The sequence below is a fragment of the Pseudophryne corroboree genome, chromosome 10, assembly GCF_028390025.1.
Source record: "Pseudophryne corroboree isolate aPseCor3 chromosome 10, aPseCor3.hap2, whole genome shotgun sequence".
NCBI lineage: Eukaryota > Metazoa > Chordata > Amphibia > Anura > Myobatrachidae > Pseudophryne > Pseudophryne corroboree.
The window spans coordinates 262,954,418-262,976,810 of record NC_086453.1 but is presented as its reverse complement, the minus strand read 5'-3'; the positions used below and the strand labels follow the sequence as shown (position 1 = coordinate 262,976,810).

General features: G+C 46.6%; 1 protein-coding gene across 1 annotated transcript in view; it reads right to left on the bottom strand.

Annotated features, from left to right (window-relative positions):
• Nucleotides 1-22,393, bottom strand: part of LOC134965502 (uncharacterized) — a 96,839-nt gene that overhangs the window by 6,683 nt on the left and 67,763 nt on the right. Inside the window, exon 8 of the mRNA XM_063941901.1 lies at nt 18,607-18,672. Coding sequence (XP_063797971.1) covers nt 18,607-18,672 — 66 coding nt within the window. The remainder of the gene's footprint in view (nt 1-18,606; nt 18,673-22,393) is intronic.

Genomic DNA, 22,393 nt, shown 5'->3' with positions numbered 1-22,393 from the left:
GATCGGTCCTCTTCTGTTCTTTTTGTAATCCACGTACTTTGCAAAATAAAAAAACGGACACCCGACCACGCACTGAAAGGGGCCCCATGTTTTCACATGGGACCCCTTTCCCCGACTGCCAGGAACCCCCCCTGACTTCTGTCTAAGAGGGTTCCTTCAGCCAATCAGGGAGCGCCACGTCGTGGCACCCTCCTGATTGGCTGTGTGCTCCTGTAGTGTCTGTCAGGCAGCACACGGCAGTGATACAATGTAGTGCCTATGCGCTCCATTGTAACCAATGGTGGGAACTTTGCAGTCAGCGGTTGACCGAAAGTAACCTCAACGCTGACCACAAAGTTCCCACCATTGGTTACATTGGAGCGCATAGGCGCTACATTGTATCACTGCCGTGTGCTCCCTGACAGACACTACAGGAGCACACAGCCAATCAGGAGGGTGCCATGACGTTGCGCTCCCTGATTGGCTGAAGGAACCCTCTTAGACAGAAGTCAGGGGGGGTTCCTGGCAGTCGGGGAAAGGGGTCCCATGTGAAAACATGGGGCCCCTTTCAGTGCGTGGTCGGGTGTCCGTTTTTTTATTTTGCAAAGTACGTGGATTACAAAAAGAACAGAAGAGGACCGATCGACACTGGATTATGTGAGTAAAATTTTTACCACAGGTACCCCATGGATTCTACATGGAGAAGAGGACCGACCCTCGTGTGAACATAGGTAAGTATGTATGTTTGGAGGTGTGGATGTATGTAATAAACTTTTACTTTCAAGGTGTGTGTTTCCTGTTTTTATTGGGATATTTTTTTAGTAGTAGTACTACAGGTACCAGCGGGCCCGGTTTTCCTCCGCATGCTGGTACTTGTGGTTCTCCAAGTACCAGCTTGCGGGGGAGGCTTGCTGGGACTTGTAGTACTGCTACTAAAAACAATATTCATATTTTGGCAAAAAGGCTATCAGCCCCCCATCCGCCGCCCTTTAATGGGGGGGACAGCCTCGGGCTTCACCCCTGGCCCTTGGGTGGCTGGAGGGGGGGACCCCTTGATTTAAGGGGTTCCCACTCCTCCAGGGTACCCCGGCCAGGGGTGACTAGTTGGGTATGTAATGCCAGGGCCGCAGGGACCAATATAAAAGTGTCCCCCGGCTGTGGCATTATGTATCTGGCTAGTGGAGCCCGGTGCTGGTTTCAGAAATACGGGGGACCCCTACGCTTTTTGTCCCCCGTATTTTTGGAACCAGGACCAGGCGCAGAGCCCAGTGCTGGTTGATTAAATATGGGGGAACCCTTGTCACTTTTTCCCCCATATTTTTTCAACCAGGACCGGCTCAAAGAGCCCGAGGCTGGTTTTGCTTAGGAGGGGGGACCCCACGCATTTTTTTTTTGAATTTTAACAATGTTTTATTTTTTACGAAAGGTGCACAATGAAGCCCAGCATGGATCTCACAGATCCGGCCGAGATTCATTGTGTTAAAGTCTTCAGTGTTTTACAATTCACTCCCGTAAAACACTGCCAATAAATACGAATGACATCGACATCGGTAAATACGAAAATGCAGAATACGACAGCTTAGTAAATTAGTCGTAATAAATTCAAAAAGTTGCAAATTTACACTTTCGATGTCATTCGTGTTTGAACTTTAACCTCATTCGGAAAAATAAGAATTTTAGTAAATCTACCCCAGTGACTCAGTGGATGGATCTGATTCATGCAGCATAAGCCTGCAGGAGGTGGAGCCCCTGTGGTACAGGGCTCTCAGCTCAGTGCTCACTGATCCTGCTCAGTGTGATTGTGGGTGGCAAACTCCCTGGAGGCTAGATAGTGGATAATATAATAAATCGAAGCCCACCTAAAATCATCCAATTAGCAAAGTATGCAAAATAAAAAATAACATTTTTGTTTGGTTTAGTTACAGACTGAATGATGTGTTGCATGGCTGTTAAGCTTTCTCTCCTCAGCCAGAAGTAATGTGCATATTCTGTAACTAGTATGCAATAAGTGGTTATTAATAATATATCAACATATTTATGAATCTATGTTAATATATTATTAACAATCAGTGCATAAGCAGCTGCCTCCCCCAGATACACTGCACAATCACTGCAGCTGAATAACTCCCTCCATGAGTCCAGCACTGATCTGCCAGCACTGGCAACTCACTGATTCATGTGCAGTCTCTGCAATACATTGAAATACAAATGAGTCATGACTCATGTGCCGAGACACTGACTCGAGACACTTCACTGAACTGAGTCATGTGTCTCAACTCAGTTCAGTGAATCACTTTGCCCATGACTAATAATGATTGCAGTGCGGCGCTGCACAGGGTCTAAGCACGTCCTTCTCAGCATGTGATGTCACACCAGGGTCGCGGCTGCTACAGAACCCAGGCCACCACGAGTCCCGCCTCTCCCCCTGCATCCAGCCATAGGCTTCCGACTAAACAATTTTTCCTGATGCCTGGCAAGTGACTAAATGGCAGGGGACGCATAAGAGCTTGGCCACCCAGGTGTTCCATCCGAATTACTCACCCTTGTGGCTGGCTGGCCCCTACTTAGCCACCTTATTACAGATACTGTGTGATCTGTCACTCCACTTGTGTCATGCATAGGCATTAAGCTGGCTGCTGTTGAAGGAGTCCAGGTCCAGGAAGCACTTGCAACGTAGTCGTCTCCCGCGGAACATGAAGGATGAGGGGATGTTCAGAGAATGGAAGGTCAGAGAGTTTATCACTTGGGGTGAAAGGGCAATACTTTTGGCAATACTGTTTCATCTGCTAAGCAGTAGACCTCCAGTTAAATGACCATGTCATGTTTGAGGCATACAGTATGTCAAATGGGGATGCCCTATAATCATGTTCTATGCTTTAGATTATTTGTAAACGTACATAGGACATCAAATAAAACAAAAAAACTATTTGCAAAGAGATCCTTCATGTAAGTAAAAAAAAATCCTTTAGTGTTGGTTATTCAGTTGTGACACAGGTAAGAGCAAAATGTTATACAGTATATGTGAATTAAAGTATCTGAAAACATAGCACAAAGGGGTTGGGATTGAAATGCCAGTGAGCAGGATGTCGGCAGTCAGATTACCAACCGCAGCATCGCGCTATTCAGAATCCTGACAGGGGGAAGGTAAGAGTATAGTTACCTTTCCCCAATGGTCCTCTAACCCTCCCTTGCAGCATTCTAAACCTACCCCCCTCTCTCCACAGCCTAACCCTAACCCTCCCCATGGGTGCCTAAACCTAACCTCCCCTTCCCGCTACCTAAACCTAACCCTCCCCCCTTCCCCACAGCCTAACCTTGCCCCTCCCCGGGGGTGCCTAAACCTAACTCCCCCTCTCCGCATCCTAACCCTAACCATCCTCCCGCAGCCTAAACCTAACCTTAATCCCCCCCAATGGCTTACCTATCCTGCAGCCCAACATACGCTCGTCCGAGTTTATGGCACTGGGCTTGTGACCCTATTCAGGATGCTGGTCTCAGTATATGTGTATTTGGTCGCAGGGCCGTCTTTTTTCGTATGGGCTCAATGGGCTCTTGCCCAAGGGCCCCAGGAGTATAAGGGCCCTAGACTGATAGCTGAGGGTCCCCTCTTTCCAGGGGTACCAGATTTTTGAAAATCGGCCCTGGGGAACCGTAGATATCCGACTTGAAAGCAGTGGTCCCCATCCAAGCCTGTTAATTGCTCTTCCCAGCCTGATATCTCGGGTTCTGTCTGACTTAGAATATTTCTGAAGATATAAACCAAAAGCTGTGACTCTCCCCTTTTGCTGGACACTGGCAGTTTGTCTCTACTATGCCCAGAACCAGAGATATCAGCCTTCAAGCAGCTGGTCCCTGCTCCAGCTCCACACTCCTGGTATGCAGTTTTATATTTTCGTTGGTGAATTGCTCTGGCTCCTGTACTCTGATCCCAAAGTCCCCAGAACCTTCTGAAAGATGGGACTCTAGTTTTTTATCCCATTCAAAGCTAAGAAATATATTTTCAGGAGCTTGAGATATCTGCAGTCAAGCAAGCTGCCCTCCCACCGGAAAATGATAAATATTAAGCCCACTCCACTATCCACCCCTCCCCTATGTATTAAACACCCCCTACCACCCTGGAAGTCATGTACAAGGGCTTCTTCATTCAGCCCAATGCCCCCTTCTACAGTTTAGTTCCATCTGTGCAGTAAAGGAGTAATTAGCAGAAATTACTGCTCCAGGTACTACATGCTGAGCGGAAGATAGAATGCCCCCTACCGCCCGTGGGACATCAAAGCTGCCGCTGATAGCACCCCCACCCCTACTGCTGGAAGATGGGTAGGGGGCCCAGTGCATTGCTGTGCCCAGGGGCCTACACTGCTGTTAAGACGGCTCTGTTTGGTCGGAAACTTGTGTGTTACATGGTATGACATACAGTATGAGCAGAGGTTACATGTACAGTACAGCTAAAATAAAAACAAACTGCACATACAGTAAGGTGGTGGTGGTATCACTGCAGTGCACAGTGCTATTTGGTAATAATATTTCTAGGATGGTGGTGCTTGCATTTTTCTACCCTCATCATCTGTCTTTGTCCCATGTAGTCTGTTTTATTGCAATACAGTGTTTCTAGAATTGTCAATTTACATTATATTGTAATTTTATCAGTGGCGGAGCTTTCTCCTAATAAACAGTACATTACTAACACTGGTGGAGCACTGCACAGACAGGTGTCTCTCTAGAAGCTGTAGGGGGCTATTTCAAAATGTTGCTAAGGGGCCCGCAAAGTTCTAGTTCTAGTCACACCCCATGACGCATGCCACCCCCCCACAATACTGGTCACACCCCCACAACAGTCATACCCCCACGGTGATGGTTACACCCACCGCGGCGGCATACAATAGGCCCTTCATATATTTCAGCTCCAGGCCCATGTGGCCCTTAATCTGGCACTGATGGCAGGCAGTCCCCATCATGGCAGACTGTCCCCCTATTTTGCACACATGGCAGACAGTTCCCTTTTTTTAGACATCATGGCAGGCAGTCCCCCTTTGTTTTACACATTATGGTAGGCAGTCCACATTGTTTACACATCATGGCAGACAGTCCCTCTTTTTTACAAATTATGGCAGACAGTTCCCTTTTTTTAGACATCATGGCAGGCAGTCCCCCTTTGTTTTACACATTATGGCAGGCAGTCCAAATTTTTGACACATTGTGGCAGGCAGTCCCTCTTTTATGGGAGGGAGAGTTATACTCACCCTCACCTGTGATCCGGAATCAACGGCAGGCTGTTAATGGCAAAGGAGGCAGAGACCTGGGAGCTGGCAGTTGCGGCATGCTTCTGAGTCCTCTGAACAGGTGGAAGCGGGAGGCAGGCATCAGCGGGACTAGGAGACCAAAGATTGCGGCAGTGTGGTGGGGGAATGTGGCGCTCAAAGCCGGCTGCGGCGGCTGGTGGGAGACGGGCAGCAGCGCTGAACAGTAAGCAGTGGCTGTGGCTTTGGCCCTGCTCAGAGACCTAAGATCGTGGCAGTAAGAGGGCGGCTCTGGCGGCTGGCGGGAGGCAGACAGCAGCGCTGAACAAGTGGACAGTGAGTACTGAGTGACTGCGGCCGTGCGGGCTAGTGAGGGGGTGCTGCCAATGGTGCGCCTTCAGTGCATGTGCGCTGTGAGCAAGGCACCATCGGCACACACCTAGTTACGGCACTGATATATTATATAATAGAGAGCACTCACAAGTCTTCAAGTATAAATTCACCAAACTTTAATTACCACATCACAGATAGAAACATTGCTGTAAAACATTTCGGTCCTTACAAGACCTTTGTCAAGTCCACCAGAACCAGACAGGAGAGATGCAAACCCCACTGTGTGCCCACATTGGCCTGTAAGTACCTAATGCACACCTGAAACTCATTACATGTCTTCACCCCAAACACTTGATGTCATCAGTGTGAGACACTCGTTATGCCTCCACATGCTCACAGATGTGCCCAATCACAGAAATGAAAGAGCATAACAGTTACCACTGGCTGCTGCAGCATTCACCATTAACTCTGTGTTCACCAATAATGTCTCATAACAGAGACAACTGACAAACTGCAATCACTAACTTCCGGTATGGGTTCCATGAACACCACCGGAAGTGTGTCGCACCACAGCCGCATCCACGTCACGGCCAGCAGACGCGTCACCATAGTGACCACAACGGCTGATCACAACAGGCACTGCTATCCATCCTCAAACACACGCCACTACCAGTTTGCGTTCCACACACAGCACTATCCGGAAGTAGGGTGACTGTCACTCGCTATTCATTAATGAACAGCATTAACACTTAATATCCCAATTGGTTATCTTACTATGGTGACATAGTCATCTAATAATAGAAAAAGGCAGCGGTTAACATGCAATAGACCTGCAGGCAGTGCCTCAGGGTAATAGGTAACAATACTGTACATCAACATAAAGCCAACATATGTACAAAACAACTTAAACCCACCAAAAACAAATACATTATTAATTATACTAAAGGCCAGATCATCAGACATAGAAAGGGTTAATCACTCAACCAAATGGAGGTCAGTTACATCCATTTCATGCCAGTACAACAATCGACCAACTAGCATAATTGCCATATACAGCTGGCAATTATAATAAACACCTAAATACAGGAATCCAACAATAATAGAAGATGTCTTGTTAAATAAACATATGTAGATAATTTGTTACATTTAGGACCTTGTGGGCCACTGTTTCCAATTGATGGATCCAACGAGCATCTCTTTTCAGCAGAGTCAACCCACGATCTCCTCCCCTACGTGGGTAAGAGTGGGAAGGGGGGGCAGTCATTGACCATGTATCGCAGTGTTGACATTTGATGTCTTTCCTTCAAAAAATGCAATACAACTGGTTTGTAATGGTTGCTTCAAGTGTCTGGGCTGCACGACCGGCAGATCCCTGATTACAGGCAAATATTTCTGCCATCCACAAAGTGGCAAGAAATATTTCTTATCAATCAGCCTTCTTGTCGAGCAGCTCCACAAAATCTCCCCAATCACAAAAAACAGCATTTTGTACCTTCATAGTACAGTGCGTAATACTTTGGGGGGGGGTCAGTTAAATTTTGACCAGGTTACAGTGCTGGTCAGACACAGTGCAAGTTACAGTGCAGGTTGGATACAGTGCGTGTCGGATACAGTGTGGAATACACTGTAGTTTGGATACATTGCAGTTTACAGTGTGGGTCGGATACAGTGCAGGTAGCATACAGTGTGGGTTGGCTATAGTGCAAGGTCAGATACAGTGCATGTTGGATACAGTGCAGGTCAGATACAACAATAGTGCACTTACTGTGGCTGGGCATGTCAGCGTTGTCCTCAGTGTGGGGCTGTGCACAATGCGAAGGGTGCCGGCGGTGTCCTCAATGTGGGTATGCCAGTGGTGTCAGCAGTGGTGGGTGAAGACTGGGTCCTCAGTGCAGGGGTGCTGACAGTGTCCTCACTACAGGGGTTCTGGCAGTGTCGGCAGTGTGGGTGTCCTGGTTGTGTCCTTTGTACGGGGTTCTGGCTGTGTCGGCAGTGCATGGGTGCCAGTGGTGTCCTCTGTGGGGAGGTGCCAACAGTGTCGGCAAGTGGGGTTGCATCTGGTGTCCTCTGTACAGGGGAGTTTGCAGTGTGGGCTGCGTCCTCTCTGTGGAGGTGTCAGCAGTACGGGGGTGTTGGCTGTGTCAGTAGTACAAGAGGGCATGCGGTTTCCTCAGTACAGGGGTTCAGGCAGTGTCAGCAATGCGGGAGTGCTGGAGGTGTCCTCAGAGCAGGGATGCTGGCAGTGTCTTCAATGCAGGGTTGCCGGCAGAATCAGCAGTGCGGGGGTGCCTGCAGGGTGGGAGTGTCTATATATATATATATTTATATATATATATATACAACAATAGGTGAGCTGGCGCCTGAGGGTTGAGTCAACACCCTGTGTTACAAAAGGCACTTATGATTCACACCTTTAAGAGTCAAAACATGGTGGCAACATTTTCCATCATAAATTTTTTTATATATACATAAAAACAAGTTCAAAGTCCATGGTTCATTTGTACAAGGAGTAATAAGTCGCTCCTCACTTAGTGTATTTCCGTTTAAGATGTCGAGTACAATAGTAGGTGAATCTCTACAGTCTCCCCTTTTTCTTCAATATATATTCAGAGGTATATTCAGGGCTAGGAAGCACAATATGCACTTGGGTCAAAAACTGGTTAGATAATAGGAAGCAGCGCGTTGTGGTTAATGGATCTTTTTCAACTTGGACTGAAGTGCTAAGTGGTGTGCCGCAAGGCTCAGTATTAGGACCGCTATTGTTCAATATTTTCATTAACGACCTAACAGAAGGTCTAGAGAGCATGGTGTCAATTTTTGCAGATGATACCAAATTATGTAAGGCTATAAATACAGAGGAGGATGCCGAGTCTCTTCAGAACGACTTAGTTAAATTAGAAGCATGGGCAGCCAAATGGAGAATGCGCTTCAACACAGACAAGTGTAAGGTAATGCACTGTGGTAACAAGAACAAAAATTACACCTACCTACTAAATGGGGTAAACTTAGGGGATTCTGTACTGGAAAAGGACTTAGGTGTCCTCATAGAGATAGCAAGCTAAGAAGTAGTATCCAAAGTAGGACAGCAGCAAAGAAGGCTAATAAGATATTAGCATGCATAAAACGGGGTATTGATGCTAGGGACGAGAGTATTATACTCCCGTTATATAAATCACTAGTGAGGCCACACCTTGAATACTGTGTACAGTTCTGGGCACCGTACTACAAAAAGGATATCCTGGAGCTTGAAAAGGTACAGAGGAGGGCGACCAAACTAATTAAGGGCATGGAGACGATGGAATACAAGGAAAGGCTTGAAAGACTAGGCATGTTTACATTGCAAAAGCGGAGACTAAGAGGGGATATGATCAACATCTACAAATATATAAGGGGACAATACACAGAGCTTGCGCGGGACCTGTTTTTGGTTAGATCAACACAGAGGACTCGTGGACACTCGCTCAGGTTAGAGGAGAGGAGATTCCGCACAATACGGCGTAAAGGCTTTTTCACGGTAAGGACAATACGTGTTTGGAATTCCCTGCCCGAGGGAGTTGTAATGGCGGAATCTGTCAACACCTTTAAGAATGGGTTAGATAAATTCCTATTGGAAAAGGATATCCAGGGGTATGGTGCATAGTCATGCATTATAGTTACTATAAATAGGGATAAAATGCAATGGCTGACAGCAGCATCAGTCAGAAATTTTAGTCAAATCATCATGCATAGGACACCACAAATAGGTTGAACTCGATGGACAATTGTCTTTTTTCAACCTCAGATACTATGTTACTATGTTACTATGTTACATCATATAGGAAGAACAAGAAAACCCAACGTGTTTCGTCTTATTATAAGACTTCATCAGGGGTACATCTTATCTGTATGAGTCAGAGACCAGGCTATCACTGCTGATCCACTAAACGTTCTCACCTAAGTGAATTCCTACTATACCTGAGTATCTAGATTTCACTTTCAAGTAGTCGACCCATGAGGATTGGCGGACAACTCAGACAGAAAGCTCCTCTGATACAAAGGGTTTTTTATATTGCTGTGTCGGGTATCCATATCCGCTTATTAATGATAATACTTACCATATATCTTTCCCCCTAGTAAATCCTGTGTTTGCCCCTGAAACAGGGCTGGATTAATAATGGGGCTGATGGAGCTGCAGCTCCAGGCCCACACCCCAAAATAGGCCCACCGCTTCTGCTGTGGCAAGTCTCTGTGCTGTAGTTTGGAAAAACAAATTCCTTTTACAGCAGTGTCCTAGGCCTGGCTGCCAGTCCGCCTGCCCCCTCCGACATAACACCCGTCACTCTCTAGAGGAGCTGCATACTCACTGGGAGTGACCCGGCGCCTCCTCCTCACCCTTGACGTCACAAAGGTGCCTCCCTGCCACCAGCGCACATCACAGCTCCCGGAAGCCCCGAGATGGAGAATGGAATGGATGCTGCAGGGGAGGGTGATGCTGCAGGACCTCATGTCTGGACGCTGCACAGATATATAAAGGTGAGAGTGTGCCGCTGTGCTGTCTCCTGTGCAAGCTGGGGGCTGGGGGTGGTGTGCTCCTTTGGTGGACTGAGTTTCTGAAGTAAAGTTCCAACCTGTTCCTAATTTCCATCTGGGATTCCAGGGATCACCCCATGTCAGTTGTTGCTTGCCATTGTGGAGTTTTGTCATACGCTTTATGTCTGCTGTATATTGTGGTGCTGCGTTTGCAATCTTAGCATTTGCAAGACTTCTGAGTATGCTGTGTAACAATACTTTGCTGTGTAGATTATGACAGATGGCCATCTGGTGATTATCTCTTAATGCTAGTACTGGTAGACCGAATCAGTGTGCATTATTCGAAGCATAGTGGCCTCCTGGCCTTCCTCAGGTACAGTATACGATACGATCAAAGAGTTGGTCATTTTGTCCTTGTTTAGTTATAACAAGATTAAGAAAGGCTACAGTAGTGGATGAGAGGTGTTGCTGCTCTGCACACTCACAAATGTGATTTATTGTGCAGTTATCCAGTGGATATTCAGGCCGCAGCCCTTCTCCCTACTGTATCTGCCATTCACGCTGGCGCAACTAATGATCAGGGGTTAAAGTGAGCCGGACGGAGTGGAACTACGTTCCGTCAGTTCCACTTGGAGACGGAAGGCAGTTCCGCCTCCTCCGGCTCACCTCACCTGATATGTGCCGGCGCCGCAGGGAGATGCCGGGTGCCCGCTATTACCAGCGGAGCCCAGCTCTCCCCGCACAGTGGAAGCCCGGCGGCAGGAGCTCATTACTGAGCTCCTGCTTCCGGCTCCCGGCTCATTGCGCGCTATGAGAGAGATGTCATGACGTCTCTCTCATAGTGCTGGGGAGCCGGACGCCAGTAGATCACAGCTGTCGGACGCGGGAGCGGGGCTTGGTAAGTATAGTGGGTTTTTTTTAAGGCATGTCTACTGGGGGCAAGCTACAGGGGGCAAGCTAAAAGGGGTAAACTACAGGGGCGCATTACTACTGGGGGCATTACTACTTGGGGCACACTACTGGGGGCATAACTACAGGGGCAAAACTACTGGGGGTATTACTATTTGGGGACTAAACTACAGGCGGCTAAACTACAAGGGGCAAACTACTGGGGGCATTACTATTTGGGGGCTGAACTACAAGGGACATTACTACAGTGGGGATAAACTACAAGGGGGCAAACTAAAGAGGGCATTACTACTGGGGGCATTACTACTTGGGGCAAGCTACATGGGGCTAACTACTGGGGGCAAATTACAGGGGTGCATTACTGCTGGGGGCATAACTACAGGGACGAATTACTACTGGGGGCATAACTACAGGGGCATTACTACTGGGGGCAAACTACAGGGGCATTACTACAGCGGGGCTAAACTACAAGGGGGCATTACTACTGGGGCTAAACTACTGGGGGCATTACTACTTGGGGCAAGCTACATGGGGCTAAATACTGGGGGCAAACTACTGAGGGCAAACTACAGGGGTGCATTACTACTGGGGGCATAACTACAAGGGGGCAAACAACAGGAGGCATAACTACAGGGGCTAAACTACTGGGGGCATTACTACCTCGGGCAAACTTCTTGGGGCTAAACTACTGGAGGCATTACTACTGGGGGGCTAAACTACTGGGGCATAACTGCAGGCGCTAAACAACTGGGGGCATTACCACTTGAGTCTAAACTACATGGGGCTAAACTACAAGGGGGCATTACTACTGGGGGCATAACTGCAGGGGCTAACCTACACGAGGCATTACCAATGGGGGCTAAACTACATGGGGCAAACTACATGGGGACTAAACTACAGGGGCTAAACTACTGGGGGTATTACCACTTGGAGGCTAAACTAAAGTGGGGATAAACTACTTGGGTCATAACTGCAGGGGCATTACTGCTGGGGGCTAAACTACTGGGACATTACTACAGCGGGGCTAAACTACAAGGGGGCATTACTACTGGGGATAAACTACTGGGGGCATTACTAATGGGAGCTAAATTACATGGGGCAAACTACATGGGGACTAAACTATAGGGGCTAAACTACTGGGGGTATTACCACTTGGAGGCTAAACTAAAGTGGGGATAAACTACTTGGGTCATAACTGCAGGGGCATTACTGTTGGGGGCTAAACTACTGGGACATTACTACAGCGGGGCTAAACTACAAGGGGGCATTACTACTGGGGCTAAACTACTGGGGCATTACTACTTGGGGCAAGCTACATGGGGCTAAATACTGGGGGCAAACTACAAGGGAGCAAACTACTGAGGGCAAACTACAGGGGTGCATTACTACAGGGGGCATAACTACAGGGGCACATTATTACTGGGTGCATAGCTACAAGGGGGAAAACTACAGGGGGCATAACTACAGGGGCTAAACTACTGGGGGCATTCCTACCTCGGGCAAACTACTTGGGTCTAAACTACTGGGGGCAATACTACTGGGGGCTAAACTACTGGGGCTTAACTGCAGGGGCTAAACAACTGGGGGCATTACTACTGGGGCTAAACTACATGGGGCTAAACTACTGGGGGCATTACTACTGTGGGCATTACTACCGGGGGCATAACTGCAGGGGCTAACCTACACGAGGCATTACCAATGGGGCTAAACTACATGGGGCAAACTACATGAGGACTAAACTACAGGGGCTAAACTACTGGGGGTATTATCACTTGGAGGCTAAACTAAAGTGGGGGTAAACTACTGGGGTCATAACTGCAGGGGCATTACTGCTGGGGTCTAAACTACTGGGGCATTACTCAAGCGGGGATAAACTACAAGGGGGCATTACTACTGGGGCTAAACTACTGGGGGCATTACTACTTGGGGCAAGCTACATGGGGCTAAATACTGGGGGCAAACTACAAGGGGGCAAACTACTGAGGGTAAACTACAGGGGTGCATTACTACTGGGGGCATAACTACAGGGGCTAAACTACTGGGGGCATTCCTACCTCGGGCAAACTACTTGGGTCTAAACTACTGGAGGCATTGCTACTGGGGGGCTAAACTACTGGGGCATAACTGCAGTGGCTAAATAACTGGGGCATTACTACTGGGGGCTAAACTAGATGGGGCTAAACTACTGGGGGCATTACTACTGGGGGCATTACTACCTGGGGCATAACTGCAGGGGCTAACCTACACGAGGCATTACCAATGGGGGCTAAACTACATTTGGCAAACTACATGAGGACTAAACTACAGGGGCTAAACTACTGGGGGTATTACCACTTGGAGGATAAACTAAAGTGGGGGTAAACTACTGGGGTCATAACTGCAGGGGCATTACTGCTGGGGCTAAACTAGTGGGGCTTTACTACAGCGGGGATAAACTTCAAGGGGGCATTACTACTGGGGCTAAACTACTGGGGGCATTACTACTTGGGGCAAGCTACATGGGGCTAAATACTGGGGGCAAACTACAAGGTGGCAAACTACTGAGGGCAAACTACAGGGGTGCATTACTACTGGGGGCATAACTACAGGGGCACATTACTACTGGGGGCATAACTACAAGGGGGTAAACTACAGGGGGCATAACTACAGGGGCTAAACTGCTGGGGGCATTCCTACTTCGGGCAAACGACTTGGGGCTAATCTACGGGGGGCATTACTACTGGGGGGCTAAACTACTGGTGCATAACTGCAGGGGCTAAACAACTGGGGGCATTACTACTGGGGCATTACTACATGGGGCATAACTGCAGGGGCTAACCTACAGGAGGCATTACTAATGGGGGCTAAACTACATGGGGCAAACTACATGAGGACTAAACTACAGGGGCTAAACTACTGGGGCTCTTACCACTTGGAGGCTAAACTAAAGTGGGGGTAAACTACTGGGGTCATAACTGCAGGGGCATTACTGCTGGAGGCTAAACTACTGGGGGCATAACTATTGTGGCTAAACTACTGGGGGCTAAATGACTGGGGGCATTACTACAGGCAACATTACTACTGGGGGCAATACTACACAGGGGCATTACCATTAAGGGCATTACTAATGGGGGCAATAATAATGAGGGCATTGTAAAGGGGGCACTTCATAAGGGGCATCACTCTTGGGGACATAAGGGGCACCACTACTATGGGCTCTATATAAGGGGCACTACCAGTACAGTGGACATTGTATAATGAGCACTACTACTGTGGTCATTGTAAAAGGGGCACTTCTGCTGTGGGCATTGTGTATTAGGGGTGCTACTACTGTGCCATTATTACTATTGTGTGACCACGCCCCTTTCATGTTGAGACCACGCCTTCTGTGGTTTGCACACCGTAGGTGCGGCGCAAAACTTTTATTGCATGGGCGCGGGGGGGGGGGAGTTCCACCTCCTCTCAATGACCACTTTAAGCACTGCTAATGACCGTTGTCAAATAAAACATGGAACTCCAAGTTTGGTCAGTCCATCAACACCTCGTGTAAGGTTCCTATTTGGAAACAGGAGTTATCCATCCAGTGGACCACTGAGAGCCCTTCAAACTGCTGGCACTTAGGTGATCACGGCTTTTGATATAAAGCTGGAAGCAGGCTTTTCAGTTCCGGGAGCCACTTTGTTAGAGGCTATTGTGACTGCCACTGGCAGCACCCCAGCAACCTTATTGTGGACATCAACTGGGAATGTTAAGCTCCGTATAAAGGGGTCATTCTGACCTGATCGCACGCTAGCTATTTTTTGCTGCACTGCGATCAGGTCAAAACTCAGCAAAACTGCGCATGAGTATGCACCATAATGCGCAGTTGCGTTGTACGGGTACAAAGAGGATCGCTGCTGGGCGATGGATTTAACAAAGAATGCATTTGAACAGCCAAACGCAAGGAGATTGACAGGAAGAGGGCGTTTATGGGTGTCAACTGACCGTTTTCTGGGAGTGTTTGGAAAAACGCAGGCGTGTCCAAGCATTTGCTGGGCAGGTGTCTGACGTCAATTCCGGGACCAAAAAGACTGAAGTGATCGCAGCGGCTGAGTAAGTACAGAGCTACTCAGAAACTGCACAAAATTTTTTTGTACCGCTCGGCTGCAAAAGCGTTCGCACACTTGCAAAGTGAAAATACACTCCCCCATAGGCGGTGAATATCTGATCACTGTGCTGCAAAAAAAAAGCTAGTGAGCGATCAACTAGGAATGACCCCCAAAGTCATTTAATACAGTACTGTATATTTTTTAACCTCCATCTAGTCCACCTGATTACATGTATCAAGAAACTGATGTCACTTCTAACTGCTAACTGCTAAATAACCTTGTATCAGTCTAACAGCTAGGTTATTACTAACTGCCCACTGTGATCACAGGATTTATATGCTACTACACTGTTGCCTTTATTGCTTCCTTTTTCCTAAGTCAGACTGGACTGAACTTGGGCCCTCATTCCGAGTCGTTCGCTCGGTATTTTTCATCGCATCGCAATGAAAATCCGCTTAGTACGCATGTGCAATATTCGCACTGCGACTGCGCCAAGTAATTTAACAATGAAGATAGTATTTTTACTCACGGCTTTTTCATCGCTCCGGCGATCGTAATGTGATTGACAGGAAATGGGTGTTACTGGGCGGAAACACGGCGTTTTATGGGCGTGTGGATGAAAACGCTACCGTTTCCGGAAAAAACGCAGGAGTGGCTGGAGAAACGGGGGAGTGTCTGGGCGAACGCTGGGTGTGTTTGTGACGTCAAACCAGGAACGACAAGCACTGAACTGATCGCACAGGCAGAGTAAGGTTGAAGTTACTCAGAAACTGCAAAGTAGTTTGTAATCGCAATATTGCGAATACATCGGTCGCAATTTTAAGAAGCTAAGATACACTCCCAGTAGGCGTAGGCTTAGCGTGTGTAACTCTGCTAAATTCGCCTTGCGACCGATCAACTCGGAATGAGGGCCTTTATACACTTCTATCCAACTGTGAAAGCACTCCTTTACTTATGTGGGTTCAGTATGCATTACTGGTGGTCGGGATCCCGGCGGTCAGGAGACCACCGGCAGAATCCCGACAGCCGGAATGCTGGCAGTGAGCACAATGAGTCCCCTCGTGGGCTCACAGCGCTCGTGACGCTTCAGGCCAAGTGGCGAGCGCTGTTCCCCAAACTATTATATTCTCCCTTAGGTGGTGGTGTGGACCACCACCCGTGTGGGAATACAGGGCTGTGGTCGGGATTCTGACCACTGGCATTTCCCCTGCTGTCGGGATTCCGGCGTCTGTATCCTGGCAGGATCCCGACAGACGGCAAATTGACTGCATCCCACTTATGTATATATCAATTTCATTTTACTTGTATTTATCCCAATAATTGTGTATTTACTATACCACATAGTCTGAATTAAGTATACAGCATGGCAGCAATTTTTGTTACTTTGGATTCCTGTGAGATTGGCAATATTCTCTTCTTTGACTGCTGCAGATGTATACTAATACTAATACCCCTCCTGTTCATGAAGCTCTGGGTTTCCTCTTTCTTTTTTGGTGTTTAGTTGCAGTATAACATGTAACACTGCTGGATGCAATCAGGGCCGGTCCTAGACATTGTGGCGCCCAGGGCGAAAGTTTTCTGTGGCGCCTCCCCCCCCTGGTAAAATAGAGCTACAAGAATAGGGGCGTGGCCACAGTTATCCCCCTGTAGCTGTGCCCCCTGTAGCAGTGCCCCCTGTAGCTGTGCCACTTGTAGCTTTGCCCCAATAGTAGTGCCCCTGTAGTTGTGCCCCCAGTAGCTGTGCCCCCAATAGTAGTGCACCCTGTAGCTGTGCCACTTGTAGCTTTGCCCCAATAGTAGTGCCCCTGTAGTTGTGCCCCCTGGAGCTGTGCCCCCAGTAGCTGTGCCCCCAGTAGTTGTGACCCCTGTAGCTGTGCCCCAGTAGCACCGCTTACAACACACATACAATAAAAAAACAACAACAACAACACAATACTTACCAGCCCTGTCCTGCTTCCAGACCGCTGCTGCACTGCATTCTGTCTCTGGCCGCCGGCTCTTCTCTATAGGAGAGACGTCATGACGTCTCTCCCATAGCAGTGCTGCACTGACACTAGAGGTCAATTATGATCTCTAGTGTCTGTCAGTGGAGCCGGCTGCAGTGGGCCCCCACACAGCCCACGGCGCCTCCTGCAGCCGGGGAGTGGGAAGCTGGGATCAGTAGCGGCTCTTGCCACGGCGGCGACATGGGGACAGCAGCGCCCCGGGCAAAAAGCTTGCTAGCCCGTGGCAAGAACCGCTACTGCTGGCAATACATTTGACTTCTACACTAATCACTTAACACTTGCAAACCATGAGATAATACTGACATATGTGCCCTGGACAGCAAGGGATTCTATTTATGGATATATGATATTTGTTTCTATTTTTGGAGTTACTTTTTGTATATTTACAGTACAGTTGTTTCTTTCACAACTTGGAGGTATTCTAGTTAATTATCTATATAAAGGCAGGGACGTGGATATAAGTTGGTAGTACTGCCAGATAAATACAACTCACATAAAGGTGGACCCTACAAATATCACACACACCCTTAGCCAGTAATTAATAACAGACAGCATTGTGAAGTATACACCTTCATCCACAGACCCAATAATCAAACCAAACACCTTGCAGCAGAGGGCAGTTAAATATGATAGGTTACCATAGGAAAGAGTGGGGCTTCTAGAACGGATGCCATTTGAAGTTGGCGCCCATTCCTGCAATCAAATTCCAAAAATTCTGTAGTTTGATGAATTGGGGAAAGAGGAGGTCCTCATAGCTGTGCATGGGATGACCAGTAAGCAGGAGATTTCAGCATTATCCATTTAATGAATGTGGACAGCACATACATTTTACAAAAGTAGGAGAAAATTATTATTTTCACCTATGTTTAAGGAACACTGATTAGGCCCTTAGTCACTTCCTCTGCAGTTGCAGTAAGAATTGAAAGAGTTAAGGAACAATGTTTTACATGGAAGTGGTGGAAGTAAGAAACCTTAGGGGTAATTCGAAGTTGATCGCAGAAGGAAATTTTTTTAGCAGTTGGGCAAAACCATGTGCAGTGCAGGGGGGGCAGATATAACATGTGAAGAGAGAGATAGATTTGGGTGTGGTGAGTTCAATCTGCAATCTAAATTGCAGTGTAAAAATAAAGCAGCCAGTATTTACCCTGCACAAAAACAAAATAACCCACCCAAATCTAACTCTCTCTGCAAATGTTATATCTGGCCCCCCCCCCTGCACTGCACATGGTTTTGCCCAACTGCTAAAAAATTTCCTGCTGCGGTCAACTTGGAATTACCCCCCTTATACAGTACAAAGGGGAGGCCTCTATGTGTTACTGAGGAAGGGTGTGGTAGCCATCTTCTGTATGTGACGTAAACATGTCCCATTCATGGCATGACTATAATACCTCCAGGGGGCGCACACATTTCTACTCCAGATGGGATTTTTACCATTGTTGAACTCTTTTCTTGTGTTTGTATGAACATGTAAACAAATGTAATTTTATTACGTCCCTGCACAGAACAATGTGGCCCTAGACAACAAAAAAGGTTGCATATATATTATCTCATATGCTGTTTACTTACCGCAGAACTGATCGCTATATTGAGAATTTCAATAAGATCAAAACCATTTTCTTTATATAACTTATGCTGAAAAAAAACAAAAACATAAAATGCAATTTACCAATGTTTCATTTTCTTATTTTTTTTAAATATATAAATACTATGGTTGCCATTAAGCTGATGTTTATTTATTAGTTTATTAGTATTCTCAAAAGTCAAACAACAGGGATGTAACTAGGTGTGTGTGGAGTGTGGCACCGCACATAGTGCTGCAGGGGAGGGGGCACTGTTGGTGTCACCTGTCAATTATCTGTTTTAATTACTCTCACTTGCAGCTTCCCTTCTTTTTGGAGCCCAGCAACTCCTGACTGCCCCTATCTCCTACACCCACCTCTTCCGTTGCTAATACCTATACAGCATTCATGAACTTAACTTGACAGCTCTTTGTTAGTCAGTCACACTATCCTTTATTACATTGACATACCTGGGTTTCAAACCCATTACCTGTGGCATTGTAGTCAGACAATCTATTCATTGAGCTATCTGCCCTTGCATGGAGAGCTAGACAATTCTAAGCAGTGACATGCGGTGGGGTGAGGCAGGTGAGGCAGAGCCTTTCCTGTCATACTAACGTTTGTACCAGAGGTTTGACTCTATAAAGTATATGAAAAATACAAAGAACATGTTTGGATTATCTTCTTTGCATTATTCTAATCATTTTTATAGCCAAAACTCTGGAGTAAAAAGTCTATGGCAGGTGAGGCAGTGCCTCTCATGCCTATCGTTTCTGCACATCTCTGATCAAAACTCACCAAATCTCCAGGAGTTTATACTGCTGCACCTGTGTATAATGCCCAGATGTACGCTTTGGCTCATAAATTGCATGTAAGTCTGGCTCTGGTGCTAGCCAGTGCCTCCTGAGCCATTTAGCTCACCACACATCACTGATTCTAAGGTACTGTAGCTTCATATAGTTAGAAATCTCAGTTTTTATGCAGGATCAAATAGATCAATGAGTTGGGTGTTTAACTGGAATGCATCAAGATATGGGTTTAAATCCTGGATATGACAGTATATTGAAATGTGTTACGTAATATAGGATATTGTAACTGAATAACAGCGAGCTCAAAATGTGTAAAAGGGAATCACAGCATGGACTTTCTCTGGGATTAGTTTTGTCAGTATCGTCATGCCCTTTTCCCACGAGGTATGCACCTTATGTACCTATTAGGGGGAGGGGGGGGAGGTGCTCCAATTCTCTTTCTGGCACAGGGCACCAAAAAGTCTAGTTACGGCTCTGTCAAATAATATCATCATATTAACATCACAAACTTAAAAAAAGAACAAATGGTAAAGACAACAGATAAGCTCTACATTTTCATTTAAACATAAAACACTTTGTCCATTTTGTATTTATGGTAAAGAACTTGTGTGTAAGAAGAATATAACTGTTTTATAGACACATAACTAAATGTGCTGAATAATACAAAATAAGAGAAGTGTTACTGTGCACTGTGTTAGACAGAAAAACAAAACTTGGCGTACTGGGTGGTTATAGTAGCTTATCAGGGCTGGAGTAAGGAAAAAATGGGCCTGGGGTTGAAATGTTCAAGGGTCTATACTGAGAAGGAGAGGAGCTATGACCAGTGCTGTGTGGGAGTGACAGTGACATGTGGGCATGTACACCCCGACACTATCAGCCCCAATGTATCCCTAAATACATAAAATTTGAATATTTGTATAATACTGTATTGTGTGTGTGTGTGTGTGTGTGTGTGTGTGTGTGTGTGTGTGTGTGTGTGTGTGTGTGTGTGTGTTTGGTGTGGGGGGGACTAAAAATATTTTTGTGTAGTGACCTGGAGCTGGTCTTGTAGCTGATATAGTGACAAAAGAGGTGTACAGTGTAAAACAGAGCACAGAAGTACAGTAGCATTATTTTGCACTTATGGAGAATTGTACACATAATTACATGCATTCTGCGCCACACTTACAGCAAATGCATCTAATTTATGTCAAGTCTTCATCATCAGCATACACCTTCTAATGTGTGCTGCACCATAAAAGGATGCAGTTTACCCTGTGTCATCCCTCGCCTTCTAAGCCTGTGATGTCATGATGTCACGTGTGTGGGTGGGGCCATCGGCTCTGGGAAGTAGAGCTCTGGGTGGAGTATCTTAAGGATACTCCAGGAAGCTCAATAGGCTGCAAAGTGGTTTCCCTGAGCGTCCCCTGGCAGATCTACAGTAACACTACTGGATGCAGCCAGAAGAGCCGGCCATAGGCATAGGCAAACTAGGCAATTGCCTAGGGCATTTGATATGCCTAGGGGCATCAGCAGCTTCTGCTGATTAAAATGATATGCGGCATGCCTATATTCTGTGTAGCATTTCATATGCAGATACAACCACAGTCTCACACAGTATATAGGCATGCTGCATATCATTTTAATCAGTAGAAGCTGCTTGTGCATCCTAGCCACATGCAATAAGATGCATTTTCATAAAAAAAGGTGCCAGATGTTAGCATTGAGGCAATATTTATGAGGACACATCTGTATACAAGCAGAGGCACAGGTCACAATGTTAGTGGCAGTGTGAGTGCTCTGTGCATGTAAGTGGGTTGGTTGTTACAGTAGTGTTCGGAATATGTGTAAGGAGCATTATGTGTGTCATGTAAAAATGCATTAATAATGTGCAACATATGTGTAAGGGGCACTGTGTGTCATTATGTGTATAAGGGCATTAATAATGTGCGGCAAATGTGTAACAGGGTACTACTTTATGTGGGTCATTATGTGTATAGTTGCACTAATAATGTGCAGCAAATGTGTAGGGGGCACTATGTGTGTCATTATGTGTATAAGGGCATTAATAATGTGCGGCTTATGTGTAAGGGACATTATGTGTAAAAAGGCATTAATTAAGGTTGTCATAATGTGTAAGGCGCATTATGTTTATAAGGACATTAATAATGTGTCTCATATGTGTAAGGGGCATTACTGTGTGGAATTATGTGTATAAATACATTACTAATGTGTGGCATTATGTGTATAAGGTGCTCTACTATGTGACGTTGCATATAGAAAGGGCACTACTGTGTCGTCTAATGTGAATAAAGAGCAATAGGGTGTGGTGTAATGTGAATAAGGGGCTCTACTGTGAGTAGCAACGTTTATAAGGTAAAGTGATACTACTGTGGGATGTAATATGAATTATGAACACTACTGCATGATCAATTGTGAATAAAGTTGCAGTACTGTGTGGCGTAATTGGAATTGGGGTTACTATTGTGTGGCCATGCCCCTTGCCAACAAAAACACACCCCTTTTTAGTGTGTGTGCCAAATGTGCAAACTGTTCCTATTTAAAATATAGGGGGTACAAACCCCAAAATAAGGACTGATATGGGTGAGGGGTGATGGTGCTGGGAAAGAGGTGCAAGGTCAGAGGCGGAACCAGCGGTGGTGCTAGGGGGCACCAGCCAAAATCTTGCCTAGGGCATCATATTGGTTAGGGCCGGCTCTGGCAGCCAGGGTGTCATTCCAAGCATCATGAATGGAAATTGCCGGTGCAATGGGGCAATGATAGTGCCACCACCTGGGCCCTCCACCTTGTGTAACAGCACCGCTCACACTCTCCTAGTTTCGGCCCTGCATGTGTATATGCATGTATCTGATTTTACTGTAATTGGCTTGTATTAGACCAGCCCTTCCCTCCCCTGTCCTAGATCTCCAGTTATAGAGAGTATTACTATATGCATCTGTAATCATGAATATACGTGTATTTTCTTTATGAGCATACACAAAGCGA